The sequence below is a fragment of the Saccoglossus kowalevskii genome, chromosome 1 (genome assembly GCF_978046115.1).
Source record: "Saccoglossus kowalevskii chromosome 1, keSacKowa6.1, whole genome shotgun sequence".
NCBI classification, from domain to species: domain Eukaryota; kingdom Metazoa; phylum Hemichordata; class Enteropneusta; family Harrimaniidae; genus Saccoglossus; species Saccoglossus kowalevskii.
Genome location: NC_140641.1, coordinates 38947080 through 38968893, shown reverse-complemented (window position 1 = coordinate 38968893; position 21814 = coordinate 38947080). Strand labels below are relative to the sequence as shown.

The 21814-nt window shown below is 34.3% G+C and overlaps 1 protein-coding gene across 1 annotated transcript in view; it reads left to right on the top strand.

Annotated features, from left to right (window-relative positions):
• Positions 1-21814, top strand: part of LOC100369010 (cAMP-dependent protein kinase catalytic subunit PRKX-like) — a 133205-nt gene that overhangs the window by 23251 nt on the left and 88140 nt on the right. Inside the window, exon 2 of the mRNA XM_006825822.3 lies at positions 15245-15413. Coding sequence (XP_006825885.1) covers positions 15245-15413 — 169 coding nt within the window. The remainder of the gene's footprint in view (positions 1-15244; positions 15414-21814) is intronic.

Sequence of the window (21814 nt, the reverse complement as noted above, 5' to 3'; positions counted from 1 at the left end):
CATGCTAGCTAAAAAGATATGTTTTACAGTATTAAAAGTAACATACAGTACGTCGATAAATTTCATTTGCATATAGACTGTTAACAGTCGTCTTGCCTACGGAGTAGTTGTCTAGAACGCTATAAGTGCCTACATGCCTTCGATACTCAATTAACGCCTATGGCATTCATATAAAAACAACAATTTAAAGCCGACTGTCGACTTTGTTGAGCGGAGCTAGTCATGTTACTGATTGTCAGTCATCATCCGCATCAACTTTTTAGCTCCACTGTCATCATAGATGATAGAATGGAAATGTCATTGTCCGTCTGTCATCTGTCTGTCAACAATTACGTTTTCATCGTTTTGTTGAAAATTACCAGCTCAGGTGGACCTCTTTCAGTTTTGTTCATTTCATGACGCCGTCTTCAAATTTCTGGTAATAAATTAAGTGATATTTTCAACTTTCTAAAAATGCTATTTCAATTGCTTTGATATTTTATATGTAGACACTTTGGGTGAACCTCAGTCAGATTTGTCTCTACCGGTAATTTTAGTCAATATTTCTGTAAATTTTTGTAAAAAATAATATTTTTGACTCCTTTGATTCCTTTCTTTATCAGGTGAATTCATTTAGTGTCAATAACTAAAATTTACTCTTTTTTGTGAATAGTGCATGGTATTCTCGTTGTCTTCAAATTGGCTGGACTGATTGATTTGTTATTTTTTTTCCCGGCTACTTGTTTGATATTTCTAAAATCTTGAACAGTCCCGTTACCTTCAACACATGCAATTTACCCACGCCGTGCATATGCTTTCCCACTGATGAACTCTCGTATCATTTCAGTCCTCTCCAAATAAACATTTATTTTTGTCTGATGGATATCCTATTAATTGTATTGGCATACCAGATACTGATTATATTACAATGTCTGTTGAATTGTTTTTCTTTTAGGATGTTTGACCTTCCACAGTCCCAGTCGGTGCCCCCTTTTATCATTAATTGTCACAAACTGGAGTTGCAGTCAACATAAACCATTCTGTTTTCTTGATCTAAATCTGACTTTGCAAATATGAGCTATTACACAAATTTGAATTTTAAGTGTTCATTTCTTTGCATTCTTATGGCCATGGCCAGTATAACACAGATAAGTACATGTAATGTTCAGCACAATTTATGTAAAGATTTATTATGTGAAGTTACCATGGCAATATAATCCTGCTTGAAAAATTGAGAGAGTCATTCCATAGCTAGCTTCCATTCGTTGAGCGTTAGAGATTTCATTCTGCTGAAGTGGGCGTTGCGAGTATTGTGAAAGTTTGTGAAGTCGCTGAAGAAAGGCCTTACTTTGCTGATGTATCATGCTGCTTGCTGACAATCATAAGTATAGTGGAATGTCACACTAGAACGCCTCTATAGAATTACACATGATGTGTTAGCATGTGAAAGTATACGCCAAACCTGCCCTATTTCTTGATTTCTTGTTACAATCTGTATATTACTAAGGGGCTTAACCATTAGAATATTAGGTAGGGAGATGGAACTGAACTAGAACTACTCTGCATTTATTTAGTGTTACTATAAATTTGTTTTTCTTTTATCTATGAAATCTATGTGGGATTTTCTTTTTAAATTGTTTTTTTTCATTCTGTAATTTCCCATGTAGCATTTTTTTTCTCGAAATTTTTCTTATGCCTTTCTCCACAACATGGGGCAAATGAATTTGGGAGTCTGTTCATTCTTCAGTAAGAAAATCTTACTTCTCACACTGTCATTGATAACAATTAACAAATGCTTGTGTATGCTTGTTGTGTAAAAAGTAAATATGACTTGAAAAATGCTATATTTAAAACAATATTTACTGTATGCATAAGAATAAAACTGGTTTTATGCTGGTACTGTTGAAGTTAGCCTGACGAAGTCACATGAGTTGTGCCCTCTGCGGTGCTCTAAGCCCAACACACGTCTGACAGAATAGTGTAGTTTTTCACTTGCCAGAATGATTTTTTGTCAGTACCAATCAAATTGCAGGAACGTCAGATAGTGAAAGCCATCAAAGATTAACCATTCATGGCAGAGTTTATTTGTTGACATAATTTGTGATAAGGTGCTGGCAAATTTCCGCCCAATGTTACCACGGTGTTACCATGACCACCTAAATGAATATTCATTGAACTCCTTGTAAGAAGGCTTGAACTTGCTGGCGAGACGTACACTATTCTGTCAGGCGTTAGCGAGGTCTGATGCCGAGGGAGGGCCTACTCACGCCTACTTGTTAGACTATGTTGAAGTGTGGTGATATTTAATATTCCTGTTCAGTAATTTGTATATTTTTACCATTTGCGAAAATGTTTTTTTTTTCTTCTCATTTTCAAAGTTGCATGCATGTATGCTTTCAGATAATTGGTATAGAGATGTATTTTGCTTGAGAAAAAAATGCTGCCATGAAAAATAAAACTTCACCATCCAATATGGTGCATCTCTCCCCTTTAAAAAAATGTTACCACCTATCAACTATGTGTTACCTGGTAGATAGTTTTATTTTATGGCAGTACTTGTCATTTAAAACAAACTTTAAAACTGTTTCAAGGGCCTGTATTGTGTTATATTCTGGTTGGTGTTTAAGTGAAGTCAAATTTATTAGGGTTGCGAGGCTGTTAATGGGCCAGGGAATAGTCCAAATATCAGTTGCCAGTCAGTCAGTATGTCGATTGATTGATTTTAATAGTTAACTAATGTTACAACAGTGAGATATATTATTGAATGGTTAGATTAGAATAGTCTTAAGAATTCAATGAGTAGAATAGAGTAGAATGAAATGCTGGAATTAGATTAGAGCACAGTTCATTGAATAGAATGGAATAATTAGAATAGAATAAAAAGGGATAGAATATAATTGAACTATTCAACAAATTATGCAATACTGTAAAATACTTTATTTTAGCTGGAATTATTTTTCGCTGAATAGACATTTTAAGTGTTTTGTATGGAATTTATTTTCACTGATTTTTGAAAAGTTGAATGTAAAATATATGAAAAATGTATATTCGCTGGATTTTTTTTCAGTAAAACATTCGTTCAGCGAAAATAGTGAAAATTAATTCCAAGAGAAAATAAAGTATTTTACAGTACATTCAATTAGAAAATGAATAATTTAGAAAATGGAAAAATAAAATAAAAAAGGATTCACAGGAAGTCCACATTTGTTTTTATTTTAGAATGCTGCTACTGTTGTGTTTAACTTATCTATACAATTGCTAATGTGTCATCAGTGTTCATTACAGACGTCATTAATATAGATGTGTACCAACCAAAAATTGTAAAGAGTTACTAAATGTTTTGATACATTGCTTATGTAAACAGCTGTAAAGAACTGATAATATGACAATTACTGAAAAGGTCAGCTTTGTACTTGACCCACACATCATTTAAAAGTGTAACCCATGGTAACTATCAGGTTTTTTTCATAATAATTAATCATTCAGTAACGTGTTGTGATATTTGCTGCCATGACGACTGTAATGTTACTATGTGATGTTCAACAAGGCAGAACTTTTTGTTTTGTCTGCTACTCAGTGTATGATATAGATGGGGAATAAGCAGATGGTGCAGAGTGGATGATTGTTTTAAAGTGTTCTTCTGGAAGTATGCAGGCTTCATTGGCATGAATGAAATGATTAATAAGAACATTATATAGTTACAATGTTATATGGTACTGTAACAGTATTTTTGCTATATCACTAGAACCCTATTTGATAAATTTCTGTAATTTATTGATCTGTAATTGCACATTTTTACTGCTCCAACATTTAGTCCAAGTTTTTGAACTAAGAGTGCATTACTTGTTTAAAGGCGATATTTCAGAACCATTCCAATTATACATACTGGTAAGGACAGAAAAAATCCCGTTCGCCAGAATTTTCATGTGAAAGCCTTGTGGTGGCAAAAACCTACTTTTGCCAAAATAATTATTTATTTATACCTATCTTAAATGTTTTTTAATTGCATACATTGAATAGTATGGAATATGGTAAGACACACTGACAACACTTGGTCGTATGGATTGACTTTGCATCTCTGCCATGCATGTCAATACCAGCCATGCCTGGACCAATCACATTCAAACTTCACGCATACATTATCAGGACTTGAACTTTAGAATTGTAAGAACACCCATTTTTGAGGTAAAACATTTTAAAAATGCTTTGTTGTCATTATCTTTAGCCGTGCATCATACATTGTGGGATACATAAGCACATTGTATTCGTTTTGTGATCTGATTAAAGTGGCTGAATGGCGGCCATTTTTGTGCTTAAAAAACTCATCAAAATCAATCATGCTGCAATTCGGGAACAGGATCTCGGTCATGTATGGATATATTTTTTATTATTCAGATTTTGAACACATATTCTACATTTTAGGATCTTAATGCACATCCCTTTATTTTGCAGATCAGATTCAAAATGGCTTGACTAGTGGCCATTTTGTTTTAATAAATGTGTGTTCTCACCTTTACCTCAAACATGTTCAAACTTTACACATACATCATGCATCTTGGGATACTCAAAATGGCCGAGTAGTGTGTCCCCACTTGTATCTCATTGTTTAACGTTACATGTACATTATGCGTCTTGAAAAACATGCACATGTGCATTTGTTTTGTGATCTGATTCAAGATGACTAAATAAAATGTTATTAAAAGCAAGCATTTTCTGCCATTTTGAAACCAGATTTCAATGTCATATGCATATGGACGAATTTCATTCAATCTTAGTACCGGTAAATGCTTTGAATCTTGGTGTGCATCACTTTGTTTTGTAAATTTGATTCAAATTAAAAATGGTCATTTTGTGGCTGTCATATTTTAAAGAATGTTGGTCAGGAGCTATATCTCTGATAAGTGCCTTGGCTGATTGCACAAACTTGTATATATGTTATGCATATACTTTTATGAATTAAATCACACACATTGAATGGCACTTGTTTCAAGTTCTGTTTCATAATTGTTGACCTTATGCATTGTAGGAAAAATACCGATACAAGATTAAGACATTTATCTTTTAAGATGTATTATATTGAAAACAGACTGGGACTATGTCATGATTTTTTCAGTTTATATTTTATTGCAACAAACAAACTATTTCCAAGATGTATCAAGTGTGTCTTGGGTTTCACTAAATCACTGAAAATAATAAAAATTTGATAGGGCATCATGATGGTATTAAAGTTGTACACTGTATCTGCTGTTCAGTAATTTAATTTACATATTCATGTATTGAAAGTTGAGATTTTTGATGCTAATGTTTTCCCTGCTGTGAAATTTTTTCTCACAGCATTACTATTTTTTTGTTTGGCCCACTTTGTACAGATTACATTTCTCTTTGATAGCCACAACCCTTGAAGTCCACACAATAATTTCCAAAGTTTTACCTCCATTTTTGCCAGGTTAAAGCATAATTGTCATGGTAACATAACAACCTTTTCTTTAAAGAGTTGTTAAAATCTTGATGTGCTACTTATAAATACCAAAATTTCTAAAATCAAATTATTTGTCAAGCTTGGTCAGAGTTCAAGGATTTTTTGTGATAATAAATTCAATATTGCATTAGAATGACCTGCCAATAGTTTATAGTGATTGTGATGTAGGTAACAAACTAGTAATTGATAATAATTTTGCATCTCTTTTTCAAAATATCAGGATATGTGACCTCAGGGTTTGTTTGTTTGAATGTGCACCTCTACCACGGTACCAGTGATAACAATATACAATGTACTCATCACTCAATGCTTCTATCTGTGTATAGATGCTGCAATAGTTCTTATCCGTGTTATCCAGTCTTTTCCAATTATCCACTCTAGTTTCTCTACTTTTGTTTTTATAATAATCCCATACTGCAAAGCCAGGATCATTAAAGTCCACTATCAAGTTATCAATGCCCCTAACCATGTGACCAAGTCAGTATTGAATAAACTTGACAATGATTCCCATGTGGGTAGTGTTTTTCCTTGTAGTGTTATCAGATTATTTAGGTACCCCAAATGTTGTATATATATATGTCTCCATTAGAAACACACCAAACACATATAGAAACATATGAAAACTGAAGTTGTTTATTTGGATTCCAATGTCATCTGGGTAAAGACTGACCAGTAATCACATCCACGTATTTACTATAAAACAAATTACAAAAGTTAGTGTCATAAACAGTTTTATCTCTGACATAATTTAATAGGTCCATCCCAAAAGATACAGTGTGTAACAGTCAGTTGCATAAATATGATATCTGTGGTCTCTACTTTGATATTTTAGTTATCACACTTATAATTATTCATAACAAAACTAGTATAATTATCATATTTTTGTGTCTACGTTCAAGCTTCTTAGTATATTTCATCTCATTTGCATACAGAACGAACAGTGAAATGTTTATTGGGGGTGGGGGCTACAATATATTTAAGGTTTCAGAGACCCATTTATCACATTGTTTACTAAATATTGAAGTAATTCAATCCATGGCATTTACACATGTTGAGGTTAGGAGAATTACTGTAGATAAAATGAGCGTCAAATCATACTATTAGACAAAACAGCTTAATTCAATCTGAAAACATTTTCTCTGCACACACATCAATAAATTTATGGAGATATTGTTAAACAGATTAACTTTCCTGAAACTCGGATTAATTTGAAAATTTTAGTAACAGTTAAATTAGAAGATGTTTCATGTCCATGTTTATGATTCCCTTATTTTGATGAATACTTTCGTATTTTTGGTCAAAACTGCTAACATTATTTGCATTCTACTTTTATAATCAAATTTATTCATTTTTTGATAATGGTTTTGTTTATTTTTCATTTACAGTATTACAGCAGAATAATATCTTTATCTTTAGTTGATTACACATATCCTTTGGGTGGGGAAAGGGTTAAACATGAGAATATACAAAAGAAAATAATTTTAAACTCTTGATTCAATAAAATGAAAGCATTTAACAGCTGCTTGTTGATATTTGTGAGACTAATAACAGAATAATAATTGTATAAACTTCATTTATTGAAATCTCTGTTCTGTAGACTGCTTTTTTTTGCAAGACAATTATTCACACATAAAAACTGAACTTTTTCAAATTAAGTCAATGTAAAAATGTTTTTAATTCGTCAGTTGAATGGTTTGCATTGAATCAGTGTCAGTCAGCTACATCTACCAATACACATATTTGAATATAGTTATAGATTAGCCGCAGTTTATCATCTATCACTATGGCGATATTTTACTGATTGACAATTTAGAGTGATTTACATGGGGATTTAGAGTTCTGTCATGTCTGAACAAATATTAGTATACCAATGAAATTTATTGTCAGGTAATATGACCTCTCTCAAAGCAATACCGCTAATTGTCTCGTAGGCATGAAGTTTAAGGTTTTATCAGTGTACATATACTGCTACCATTGCTTATTAACATCATTGACCTGAAAATGACCTACATGTAAACTTGATCTTGTGGTGAATGTTTTATATTAAAACTTGCACAAACTTTGAACAAGGCATATTAACTAAATTTAGAAGTGTATATGACTGTATTTAATCTTTATTTAGAGTGAATTTTGATTAACACATACCAGTCAAAGTACTGTAAAATCTGTATTAGAAGCCGCGGCTTCTATTAAAATGGTACAATGCAACAGAGGGGATGCGGCTTCTATTAGAGCATCTACACATATGAGAAATGATGAATTTTTAGTTCTCAATTATTCAAATAGTATGGATGCGACTTCTATTAGGGATGCGGCTTCTAATACAGATTTTACGGTATATATTTAGTCTTCTTTGGTGCCAATTTATAATAGGTTTTTATGGTTATATGAATAAAAGGAAGAAAAACTTTTCCCAAATATGTTAGCGGAAACTTGAATGCCAATATGTAAATAAAAACAACCTGATATTTAGAATGTTTTGTACTGGTAGTAACAAATCACAGAAAATATAAAAAGCTAATTTGATGTACATGTACTTCATATTACATATAGGTATTACTGTTTCTTACATTTCACTCAAAATGGAGGCCATTTTGATTTGTTATTAACTATGAGACATCAGAGTACAATGAAAATGTTATTGATGATATTCTTGCTGAAATCATGTTTCTTTCAGACCACAACAAGGCCAAAAAAAAGATTTTTTTTTTATCCTTAGGAAAAATTTGAAAAAGACTGCAGTTTTAACTTGTTTTTGAAAAAAATTATTTGTATTTGAATCATTCAATATCAGAACAAGAATATATTTGTTCAATGTTTAACATTCATTAAATAATGCTTTCAAATAAATGCATTAATGGCTGGTTTGGAACAACAAAATATCCTCTTACTGAAAACAAAACATTTCTTTATTCTACCATATGTGGCGCACATTACCAGTAAGCAAAATAAAAATAATAAAAAATGTGTGAGGTATATAATGTAAAAAGCAAAACCTATTTTTTTCCCCTAAACACTGTTAACGAATGGAGTAAATTAAATAAGCCAATGTGGTTTTACCTACAGGTTCCACTGTGGTTTTACCTACAGGTTCCACTGTGGCTTTACCTACAGGTTCCACTGTGGTTTTACCTACAGGTTCCACTGTGGTTTTACCTACAGGTTCCACTGTGGTTTTACCTACAGGTTCCACTGTGGCTTTACCTACAGGTTCCACTGTGGTTTTACCTACAGGTTCCACTGTGGTTTTACCTACAGGTTCCACTGTGGTTTTACCTACAGGTTCTACTGTGGTTTTACCTACAGGTTCCACTGTGGTTTTACCTACAGGTTCCACTGTGGTTTTACCTACAGGTTCCACTGTGGTTTTACCTACAGGTTCCACTGTGGCTTTACCTACAGGTTCCACTGTGGTTTTACCTACAGGTTCCACTGTGGTTTTACCTACAGGTTCTACTGTGGTTTTACCTACAGGTTCCACTGTGGTTTTACCTACAGGTTCCACTGTGGTTTTACCTACAGGTTCTACTGTGGTTTTACCTACAGGTTCCACTGTGGTTTTACCTACAGGTTCCACTGTGGTTTTACCTACAGGTTCCACTGTGGTTTTACCTACAGGTTCCACTGTGGCTTTACCTACAGGTTCCACTGTGGTTTTACCTACAGGTTCCACTGTGGTTTTACCTACAGGTTCCACTGTGGTTTTACCTACAGGTTCCACTGTGGTTTTACCTACAGGTTCCACTGTGGTTTTACCTACAGGTTCCACTGTGGTTTTACCTACAGGTTCCACTGTGGTTTTACCTACAGGTTCCACTGTGGTTTTACCTACAGGTTCCACTGTGGTTTTACCTACAGGTTCCACTGTGGTTTTACCTACAGGTTCTACTGTGGTTTTACCTACAGGTTCCACTGTGGTTTTACCTACAGGTTCCACTGTGGTTTTACCTACAGGTTCTACTGTGGTTTTACCTACAGGTTCTACTGCGGTTTCCTGTGAAAAAAAAGCAATGAATGCCCATAGACCAATATTGACAAATGTGACGTCAGATGTTGATCAATTCAGCCACATAGATGTGCAATAAAACAGAACTATGTCGCCTACAATGACTTGTTCTTAATTTGTTAAACTATGACAAGATTATGTCCTGAATAATCCTAAATTTATTCATTCTGCCTGCTGTAATATCTAAGGGCCATCCACCATATGCAAATTTATTTTGTTTTATAATGTTTTGAAAAAAAAACAATAAAAAACATTTCACTCTTTTATTATTTGCTAGTATTTTTTATCATACTTTCATTTGCTAGTAGTTTTATCACACTTTTAATTGGTTGTTAAAATAAGGAGCACTGTTTTGACAGTTTAGTGTGTTTATTTCTGCACTGACTTGACAAACATTGTAACTCAGTATAAAATTCAACTATATATAATATTGTTAAAATTTCTTCAGTTTGCACCCTAATAACTCCAAATATCAGATTAGAAAATGATTTCAAGAATGGTATTGTAAAATGTATATTCAATTGGTGTAACATTATTTGTTGGTTTAATCAGTGGTGAACAGTTAGTATACATACAATAAGTATATACATGTAGTGAGACACCCCGGTGACCTCTAGTTTACTTTGTAAATAATGTTGTTGGTTGCCATATAGATGAAGTATTGATGTTATGGTATGTCACCACTCTATTGTGGTACCACTGATATATTCACATATTAAAATACTGTTACTCTTTTGTATTGTAATGCACATGAGAAATAATTTAATAACCTTTAAATAACCCCTTTCATTCAGACATAGTTTTCTTGGAAAATTTGTATGTTTTATGTATTTTGCTATCATTTGTTTGTTGGACTAAAAAAGAAAATAATTTCCTATGACATGTCTTGATCAAAATAGACATAGTTTGCCAATGTCTGCCACATGTCTTGATCAAAATGGACATACTTTACCATTATCTACCACATGTCTTGATCAAAATAGACATAGTTTGCCAATGTCTGCCACATGTCTTGATCAAAATGGACATAATTTATCATTGCCTACCACATGTCTTGATCAAAATAGACATAATTTACCATTGCCTACTACATGTCTTGATCAAAATAGACATATTTTACCATTGCCTACTACACGTCTTGATCAAAATAGACATAATTTACCATTACCTACTACATGTCTTGATCAAAATAGACATAATTTACCATTACCTACTACATGTCTTGATCAAAATAGACATAATTTACCATTGCCTACTACATGTCTTGATCAAAATAGACATATTTTACCATTGCCTACTACATGTCTTGATCAAAATAGACATAATTTACCATTAGCTACTACATGTCTTGATCAAAATAGACATAATTTACCATTGCCTACTACATGTCTTGATCAAAATAGACATAATTTACCATTGCCTACCACATGTCTTGATCAAAATAGACATAATTTACCATTGCCTACTACATGTCTTGATCAAAATAGACATATTTTACCATTACCTACTACATGTCTTGATCAAAATAGACATATTTTACCATTGCCTACCACATGTCTTGATCAAAATAGACATATTTTACCATTGCCTACCACATGTCTTGATCTAAATAGACATAATTTACCATTACCTACTAAATGTCTTGATCAAAATAGACATAATTTACCATTGCCTACTACATGTCTTGATCAAAATAGACATATTTTACCATTGCCTACTACATGTCTTGATCAAAATAGACATATTTTACCATTGCCTACCACATGTCTTGATCAAAATAGACATAATTTACCATTGCCTACTACATGTCTTGATCAAAATAGACATAATTTCCATTGCCTACTACATGTCTTGATCAAAATAGACATATTTTACCATTGCCTACTACATGTCTTGATCAAAATAGACATACTTTACCATTGCCTACTACATGTCTTGATCAAAATAGACATAATTTACCATTGCCTACTACATGTCTTGATCAAAATAGACATATTTTACCATTGCCTACTACATGTCTTGATCAAAATAGACATATTTTACCATTGCCTACTACATGTCTTGATCAAAATAGACATAATTTACCATTGCCTACTACATGTCTTGATCAAAATAGACATAATTTACCATTGCCTACTACATGTCTTGATCAAAATAGACATATTTTACCATTGCCTACTACATGTCTTGATCAAAATAGACATAATTTACCATTAGCTACTACATGTCTTGATCAAAATAGACATAATTTACCATTGCCTACTACATGTCTTGATCAAAATAGACATAATTTACCATTGCCTACCACATGTCTTGATCAAAATAGACATAATTTACCATTGCCTACTACATGTCTTGATCAAAATAGACATATTTTACCATTACCTACTACATGTCTTGATCAAAATAGACATATTTTACCATTGCCTACCACATGTCTTGATCAAAATAGACATATTTTACCATTGCCTACCACATGTCTTGATCTAAATAGACATAATTTACCATTACCTACTAAATGTCTTGATCAAAATAGACATAATTTACCATTGCCTACTACATGTCTTGATCAAAATAGACATATTTTACCATTGCCTACTACATGTCTTGATCAAAATAGACATATTTTACCATTGCCTACCACATGTCTTGATCAAAATAGACATAATTTACCATTGCCTACTACATGTCTTGATCAAAATAGACATAATTTCCATTGCCTACTACATGTCTTGATCAAAATAGACATATTTTACCATTGCCTACTACATGTCTTGATCAAAATAGACATACTTTACCATTGCCTACTACATGTCTTGATCAAAATAGACATAATTTACCATTGCCTACTACATGTCTTGATCAAAATAGACATATTTTACCATTGCCTACTACATGTCTTGATCAAAATAGACATATTTTACCATTGCCTACTACATGTCTTGATCAAAATAGACATAATTTACCATTGCCTACTACATGTCTTGATCAAAATAGACATAATTTACCATTGCCTACTACATGTCTTGATCAAAATAGACATAATTTACCATTGCCTACTACATGTATTGATCAAAATAGACATAATTTACCATTGCCTACTACATGTCTTGATCAAAATAGACATAATTTACCATTGCCTACTACATGTCTTGATCAAAATAGACATATTTTACCATTGCCTACTACATGTCTTGATCAAAATAGACATATTTTACCATTGCCTACTACATGTCTTGATCAAAATAGACATAATTTACCATTGCCTACTACATGTCTTGATCAAAATAGACATAATTTACCATTGCCTACCACATGTCTTGATCAAAATAGACATAATTTACCATTGCCTACTACATGTCTTGATCAAAATAGACATAATTTACCATTGCCTACCACATGTCTTGATCTAAATAGACATAATTTACCATTGCCTACCACATGTCTTGATCAAAATGGACATAATTTACCATTGCCTACCACATGTCGTGATCAAAATGGACATAATTTACCATATCCTACCACATGTCTTGATTAAAATAGACATAGTTTGCCATTTCCTACCAAATGTCTTGATAAAAATGGAAATTATTTACCATTACCTATGACATGCTTTGACCAAAATGAACATAATTTACCTTATCCTACCACATGTCTTGGTTTGTCTTAAAAAGACATAATTTACCATTTCCTACCATGTCTTACCATAGTTTGTCTTAAAGGGACATGTATGGTGCCACAAAGATCATTTTGGTTTCAGTATTACATGGGTTAAAAAATATGCAAATGAACAACAACATTTTGCAATAAACTACTCTGTTTTCAAATAATGTTGAATATGCAGACATGTTTTATGAGAATAGTTTAACATTTCATGTGTAGATACATTTTTTGTACTAACATATAATTTCTCTACATTTTATTTGTTCCATGGTAATGACAGTTGATAGGGAAAAAAATAGGATGTTTGAAACACGCTATGAAAGAAATCCTTTTGTGTACAACTTGTTGTTGCTAAGCGGATGCATTGCTTTAATGAGTAAGTGAAATTCAGTATTGAATTTGACTTGAAGTTGGAAGTTCAGGAGAAAACATGCACAGTTCTAGAGGGAGGTGGAAGGGCAGTATCAGGAATGTTGCAAACATTCAGCTGTATGTCAAATTAAAGCATTATTTTTGGAATCAATTGTATTTGCACATTGGGTTGAATGGAAGGTAATCTAGGTCTGGTATGCCAAGGGAACAAAACATTCTGAAAACAGTTCAACTACACTGTGTACTGGCACCTTTCTTGTATTCTATGAATACTATCACAAATTCCTTTATCCTGAATTTGAACCCAGATTCTGTCATCCGTAATTGGTATTCAGTTAAGTGGTTCTTTGTGCATATTAACAGCATCACTGCAGTAAGTTCAAACTTGACATGTTAATTCTTGAACTAATAATATGACAGTAGTTGTGGCTATGTGGTAAATTGTCTGAAATGCACAAATACATATTCAACTTTTTAGAGATGTCAACTGATGTAGAATTGTTTGTTAATTCAAGTTGAATTGTTTCTCTTTTTGCCCATAATAGAGAAAGCAAAATTAAATGTACTGTATAGCACATATTAGGGTTAGGTCTTACTTGCATGTACATGTACTAGGCAGTATTTTGCTGATAGTTATACATGTATGTGCTAAATTAAAATAATTATATTAAAATATTAAATATGGTATTTGCTTCTATCGGAGATGCACTGCTAATAGAACAGATATGGTATGTGCTTCTATCAAAGATGCACTGCTAATAGAACAGATATGGTATGTGCTTCTATCAGAGATGCACTGCTAATAGAACAGATATGGTATGTGCTTCTATTGGAGATGCACTGCTAATAGAATAAATATGGTATGTGATTCTATTCAAGATGCACTGCTAATAGAATAAATATGGTACATGTATGTGCTTCTATTGGAGATGCACTGCTAATTGAATAAATATGGTATGTGATTCTATTCAAGATGCACTGCTAATAGAATAAATATGGTACATGTATGTGCTTCTATTGTAGAAGCAATGCTAATTGAATAAATATGGTATGTGATTCTATTCAAGATGCACTGCTAATAGAATAAATATGGTATGTGCTTCTATTGGAGATGCACTGCTACTAGAATAAATATGGTATGTGCTTTTATTGGAGATGTACTGCTAATAGAATAAATATAGTATGTGCTTCTATTGGAGATGCACTGCTAATAGAATAAATATGGTACATGTATGTGCTTCTATTGGAGAAGCACTGCTAATTGAATAAATATGGTATGTGATTCTATTCAAGATGCACTGCTAATAGAATAAATATGGTATGTGCTTCTATTGGAGATGCACTGTTATATAAATATGGCATGTGCTTCTATTGGAGATGCACTGCTACTAGAATAAATATGGTATGTGCTTTTATTGGAGATGCACTGCTACTAGAATAAATATGGTATGTGCTTTTATTGGAGATGTACTGCTAATAGAATAAATATAGTATGTGCTTCTATTGGAGATGCACTGCTAATAGAATAAATATGGTATGTGCTTTTATTGGAGATGCACTGCTAATGGAATAAATATGGTATGTGCTTTTATTGGAGATGCACTGCTAATAGAATAAATATGGTAATGAAGACAAATAATAGACAGCTAAATAAAATCGCTCCAATTATTTAGACCAGCAGGAATGAATATTTTCTATTTATTTATGTTTCTCTAATCACCTCTTTCCTTTAATATCTCCTTCAGGTACTGGAACATTTGGCAGAGTTGTGCTTGTCAAAGACAAAAAAACTAAGACATATTTTGCTTTAAAAGTCCTGAATATATCTGAAGTTATTAGGTTGAAACAAATTGAACATATTATGAGTGAAAAGTCAATTTTACAACAGATCAATCATCCCTTCCTGATAAAATTGTAAGTATATTTTATTTTCAAACTTTTTGTCATTCTGGAAATGCAATTATATGCAGACAAGCGCGATTACTGCCAGAACATGAAATTAATGTTCGCTGCAATGAAGATCTGTGCAGTTCTGAAGGTTACAACCATTTATATTTAACCATGTGAACATTCTATGCATTGTATGTATTACATGTGACACTCTTCAGATGAACAAAGATGTAACCGTTGTTGATAGACTGCTGATACAAATTGATTATTTGCATACAGCGGTCAGTTGTTGATCCTTATCACATGCGTAACTTGCATATCTCCACAGTGTGACATAATGATCACTGCTGTGATTACCACAAGAGTAGCGTCAATCCTCACCATAGCTCGGATTAATTCAGATGACGTCAAACTGAGAAAAAATATCCCTGAATTATCTATAAATATTATAAATATTACACTGAAGCATTCATCTTTTATTTATTCCTACTAGATGTGAATCTCAAATAAAAGAGTACCGTAACATGAATTGAAAATTGTATTCTAGCTAGTTAACTTTCATTTACGTATGTAAGTGTATGCACTACTAGACTAAATATGGTAGTCTAAATGTTCATGCAATAACTTGGTGTCTCATAGTTTTTTATCAAGTTTGTAACCCATAATCTTGAATGGTATTACACATGTTCGGTATGATAATTTCATTTATTACTTTACCAAGCGTATTTGCTTTGAAACTAACAATTTTTTGACCAATATACACTCAAATATACATACTATTTGTCAAACTGGCTATGATTTTTCTGTTCTTGTGAACACAAACATTGTTTCCAGCTTAAACAGTATATCCATTAGGATGACTATGACTTGCTTCGGGATTTTATAAGCTCTCATTTTCCACTCTAGTACAAGCTCTCTCTTTCCCCTCTAGTACAAGCTCTCTCTTCCCCCTCTAGTACAAGCTCTCTCTTCCCCCTCTAGTACAAGCTCTCATTTCCCCCTCTAGTACAAGCTCTCTCTTCCCCCTCTAGTACAAGCTCTCTCTTCCCCCTCTAGTACAAGCTCTCTCTTCCCCCTCTAGTACAAGCTCTCATTTCCCACTCTAGTACAAGCTCTCTCTTCCCCCTCTAGTACAAGCTCTCTCTTCCCCCTCTAGCACAAGCTCTCATTTCCCACTCTAGTACAAGCTCTCTCTTCCCCCTCTAGTACAAGCTCTCTCTTCCCCCTCTAGTACAAGCTCTCATTTCCCACTCTAGTACAAGCTCTCTCTTCCCACTCTAGTACAAGCTCTCATTTCCCACTCTAGTACAAGCTCTCTCTTCCCCCTCTAGTACAAGCTCTCTCTTCCCCCTCTAGTACAAGCTCTCTCTTCCCCCTCTAGTACAAGCTCTCTCTTCCCCCTCTAGTACAAGCGCTCTCTTCCCCCTCTAGTACAAGCGCTCTCTTCCCCCTCTAGTACAAGCTCTGTCTTCCCCCTCTAGTACAAGCTCTGTCTTCCCCCTCTAGTACAAGCTCTCTCTTCCCCCTCTAGTACAAGCGCTCTCTTCCCCCTCTAGTACAAGCTCTCTCTTCCCCCTCTAGTACAAGCGCTCTCTTCCCCCTCTAGTACAAGCGCTCTCTTCCCCCTCTAGTACAAGCTCTGTCTTCCCCCTCTAGTACAAGCTCTGTCTTCCCCCTCTAGTACAAGCTCTCTCTTCCCCCTCTAGTACAAGCGCTCTCTTCCCCCTCTAGTACAAGCTCTGTCTTCCCCTCTAGTACAAGCTCTGTCTTCCCCCTCTAGTACAAGCTCTCTCTTCCCCCTCTAGTACAAGCTCTCTCTTCCTCCTCTAGTACAAGCGCTCTCTTCCCCCTCTAGTACAAGCTCTGTCTTCCCCTCTAGTACAAGCTCTGTCTTCCCCCTCTAGTACAAGCTCTCTCTTCCCCCTCTAGTACAAGCTCTCTCTTCTCCCTCTAGTACAAGCTCTCTCTTCCCACTCTAGTACAAGCTCTCTCTTCCCCCTCTAGTACAAGCTCTGTCTTCCTTCTCTAGTACAAGCTCTCATTTCCCACTCTAGTACAAGCTCTCATTTCCCCCTCTAGTACAAGCTCTCTCTTCCCCCTCTAGTACAAGCTCTCTCTTCCCACTCTAGTACAAGCTCTCTCTTCCCCCTCTAGTACAAGCTGTGTCTTCCTCCTCTAGTACAAGCTCTCATTTCCCACTCTAGTACAAGCTCTCATTTCCCCCTCTAGTACAAGCTCTCTCTTCCCCCTCTAGTACAAGCTCTTTCTTCCCACTCTAGTACAAGCTCTCTCTTCCCCCTCTAGTACAAGCTCTGTCTTGCCCCTCTAGTACAAGCTCTCATTTCCCACTCTAGTACAAGCTCTCTCTTCCCCCTCTAGTACAAGCTCTGTCTTCCCCCTCTAGTACAAGCTCTCATTTCCCACTCTAGTACAAGCTCTCATTTCCCCCTCTAGTACAAACTCTCTCTTCCTCCTCTAATGTGCATTGAATACTTGTTTGGTTGTTAACCATATACACTATCAGCAGATGACCTGATAGATCCAAATCAGTTCAAATTATCAAGATCAATATTTCTCTAGGGTTCTATTACAATAAAGCTTTTAGCTCACATCTGGAATTTATATTACACACTGTATATTGTATGCTGTATATATTACACCTCCTGGGATTTGCTAAAGTGTAAAATAGTTGTAACCATGGTGACTAATACTGCAGTATTTATCTTAGCCAAATAACTGGCTTGTTTTATCTATTTGGTGAACAAGATAACATCATCCTATGAGAATTTATGATATTTCAGATATATGCTTGCAGTAAAAATACACACAAATAATCACATTTGCTGTATTAGAAGCATGTCTCTAATAAAAAAGTACACATTGCAATCTTTGTATTTATTATGTGCTACTAATAAATAAAATATGGTATTGTATTTTGTCAACCATTAATATTTAACACAGAGTAAGCTTTTCACAGTATAACTTTAAATGTTTCAATGGTGATTAATGTGATTTTTTCAAAAGATTTGAATTTCAACTTTTCAACAATTTTCTGTCAAATCTAAAACTAACTGACAAGGGTTGGCAGAAACCTACTTCAAACTAAAAATTGAAAATACAAGTGCTTTTATAACTAAAGTTATAAGCTCAAGAATATTTTAAATCATCTACAGATGTTACCTAATGACGACTACATCTGGTTTTCATCTTAGATCTTAGTATAATGACATCAGTACAGCTAGTACATGATTCAAATACACATTTTGTTATGCATTCCATGACATGTGGTAGTTTCTCTTTCAGTAGTGCCTACACTTTGCATAAATTTGCATAAATTAGGTAGCAATAGTTTGAGAAAAAAGTTGATGTCAGCATTCATTACATGTATGTATGTATTTTCATGTCAAGATTACATAGCAACATTTTGTTGTTTTTTTAACTACGATGCTAATAGCCCCCTCAAAGTAATGTTAGACTTGTCTTTATAAGAGAACTGATGTATTGTGTAATCCACAATATATTCAAGGTCTATCTGTTATATCCAACTTTAGTTCCTTGCAATGGTCATCACCACTGTAACTATAGAAAAGTTAATGCCTGAACTATTGATATAGCGCCCTCTTGTGGCAGGTTACCAAAAACCTTAGGTGTTTACAGCGTAGTATCGTAATGGGGCTTCTAAGGTGAAGAGGCAACTTTCTATGATCAATCTCCAAATTTAGCAGGAGTCGTAATGATAGACTGAAATACTTAAAGCTTGATGATCTTAATTGGGAGATCTGCATGGTATTACATGCACAGATGTGTGGTGGGATCAAAGCTGATGGCTTTTGGGAGATCTGCATGGTGTCACATGTACAGATGTGTGGTGAGATCAAACCTGCTGGTAGCTTTTGTGAGATCTGCTTGGCGTATATATCAATATATTTCATTCATTAGTAAGAGTGTTTTTTCCGCTTCTTACAAAACTGGTTCCATGGATACTAATACTCTGAAGATTACTGTAAATCTGTATTACATTGAATAGCGCCCTCTGGTGGCAGTTAAATTTATTCCTCTGTTTATACATACTATTTAAAGTATAATGCCAGTAAACTAATAAAGTCTATGATAAAAATGAATAGCCTTGGGAACACTTTTAAAGCATAGCACATTTTATTATATCATAAATATATATTGGGAAGCAATTTACATACAGTACCAGTAACTTGTATATTTGAAAAAGAAAGTCTGAATAACATAAGGCTGAATTGAAGCAGATTTTGGCAGTAAGCTCTACTTGCAATATTTCACAGAAGCAATGTCAAACAACATAACTAACCACAACCACCTTCTATTTGACACATGTGTACAATACATATTATTATTGATAGTGTTCGGCCATACTGAATGCCTGATTTAATTATTACATGTACATGTATTGTCATTATTTTCACCTTATGGTTGATGATCAACATTTTTTTAGTAATAGTAATGTTTTATCAATGTTAACGAATAAGTAAAATGTTATTTACAACTCCTTGCCACAAAATCTTTTTTTTTTGCGTACATGATTATTTCTGTAATGCCTTTCATGAGTTATTGTGGCCTACAGGCAATATCGAATAAGAGCGTCAGTGTTCATTTTGACTGGATGATTCATCATCGCCTTGTAAAATATCATCAAAAACCACCCACTGATTTTTCTCTGGGTCTCTTATTGCAAAGAGTGACGATTCATACTCGATCGATTGATGATGTCTCCATTTTGTGATCACGTGATTTACATAGACATCGGCTATCAAAGAACATGGCCTTGTATCCTTCCCTGAAATTACGATTGAGGGCACCATATAGAATTGGATTCACGGAACTGTTAAGGCAGGCAACAAGTGCCGACCAAGTGTGGACGTTGTCTGGTACCTTCATCATGTAGTCAAGGAAGTTGGAAATCATATATGGTAGCCACATTAGCACAAAGAAAAGAAAGACGATGAAGCGTGTCATGTGATGATGGGTGGATCGGTACATATTGGATGACTCAAAGCTCGTACTGGCCAGGCTTTCACGTCGCTGCGTCTGTATGGCTTTGTGGCTCATCCGTACTGTCTGGAATATCCTGTAGTAGCAGAATGCACATACACACGATGGGGTCACAAAGACAGCTAGGAATAAAAAGAGAGAGTAAGCTAAGTCCTGTACTCTAATCACTTGACAAGAGTAGATTCTTCTATCATAAGAGATACTGCTCCAACCAAAGTTTGGTGGTAGGTTTATAAGGATGGATACAATCCACAGAACGGTGATCATCCAGTACACGTTACATCTACGATAAAGACGAGGGTAGAAATTCCTGGATGTAATGCAGTGATATCGGTTTAGACTAATGGCCATTAAGTGTAACAGAGAGGCTACCGCCGATGTCCCAAGCAGTGTTCCCGAAATATTGCACATCAAGTGTCCAAACCGCCATTCATTGTTCAGTAATGAGTCAATACTGACAATCATAATGAAGCCGAACAAAATATCTGCTGACGACAGACTAGCGATAAATACATTTCCAACAGTTCTCAGGCGTGGCTGGGTTGCTATGGCAATAATCACTAAGGCATTTCCGAGAACCGATGTCAAGAAGATGAGGATCATGATGATAGCTTCCACGATGATAGCAGCGCTTGATCTATCATGTGCATCACTTGAATCTCCGGTAGATGCATTTGTTATATTTGTTGCCAAAATAAAATCCAATATAACCGGATAGCTTTCATTTTTGTTTGCCATGCTTTCAATCCACATATAAGGTTTCAAAACGTTAAGGCATGTATCGATGCACTCCGCTTGTTACTAATGTGGAAGAAAGCGGCGTTTCTTTGTCAGTCACGACTCGGGCACTTACGCAGACAACTCAAATACCATGCAATTGTACATCCCTTAGGGGATTTGTCATAAATTGCAATTCGTTCCCTCAATGCATCTACAATATATTCTCCTCTGCTCTATGGTAACAGTCGTGGAGTAGTTTATGACCAATTTTGGCTCTGAATTGCCAGGCATATACATCCACTCAGATATCTGAAAAAAATCATAAGAATAATTTTATATTGATATTAATATCAATAATAATACTAAGTAAAAAATACCTCTAATAATAATAATGAGATATAATTTAAATCACATTAACATAAAATGTGGCAATCTTTTTTTGATGATGGGATTTGATAAGAATTTAAATTATTTAATAATAATTTTTAGATAATATTCTGTAGGATAAACTTTTTGTTTGTTTTAGAATTAAGTTTTATAGTTCAATGACTGGCATATTTTCAAGTTTATTAAAGCTAAAATCACTATGAAATATGAGATGTAATCAGTCAGGGAGCCCGCTCCTCTAAAATATGAATACTTCGTTGTAAACTGAGAACAGACTTCTCAAGGTACCAAGTGAG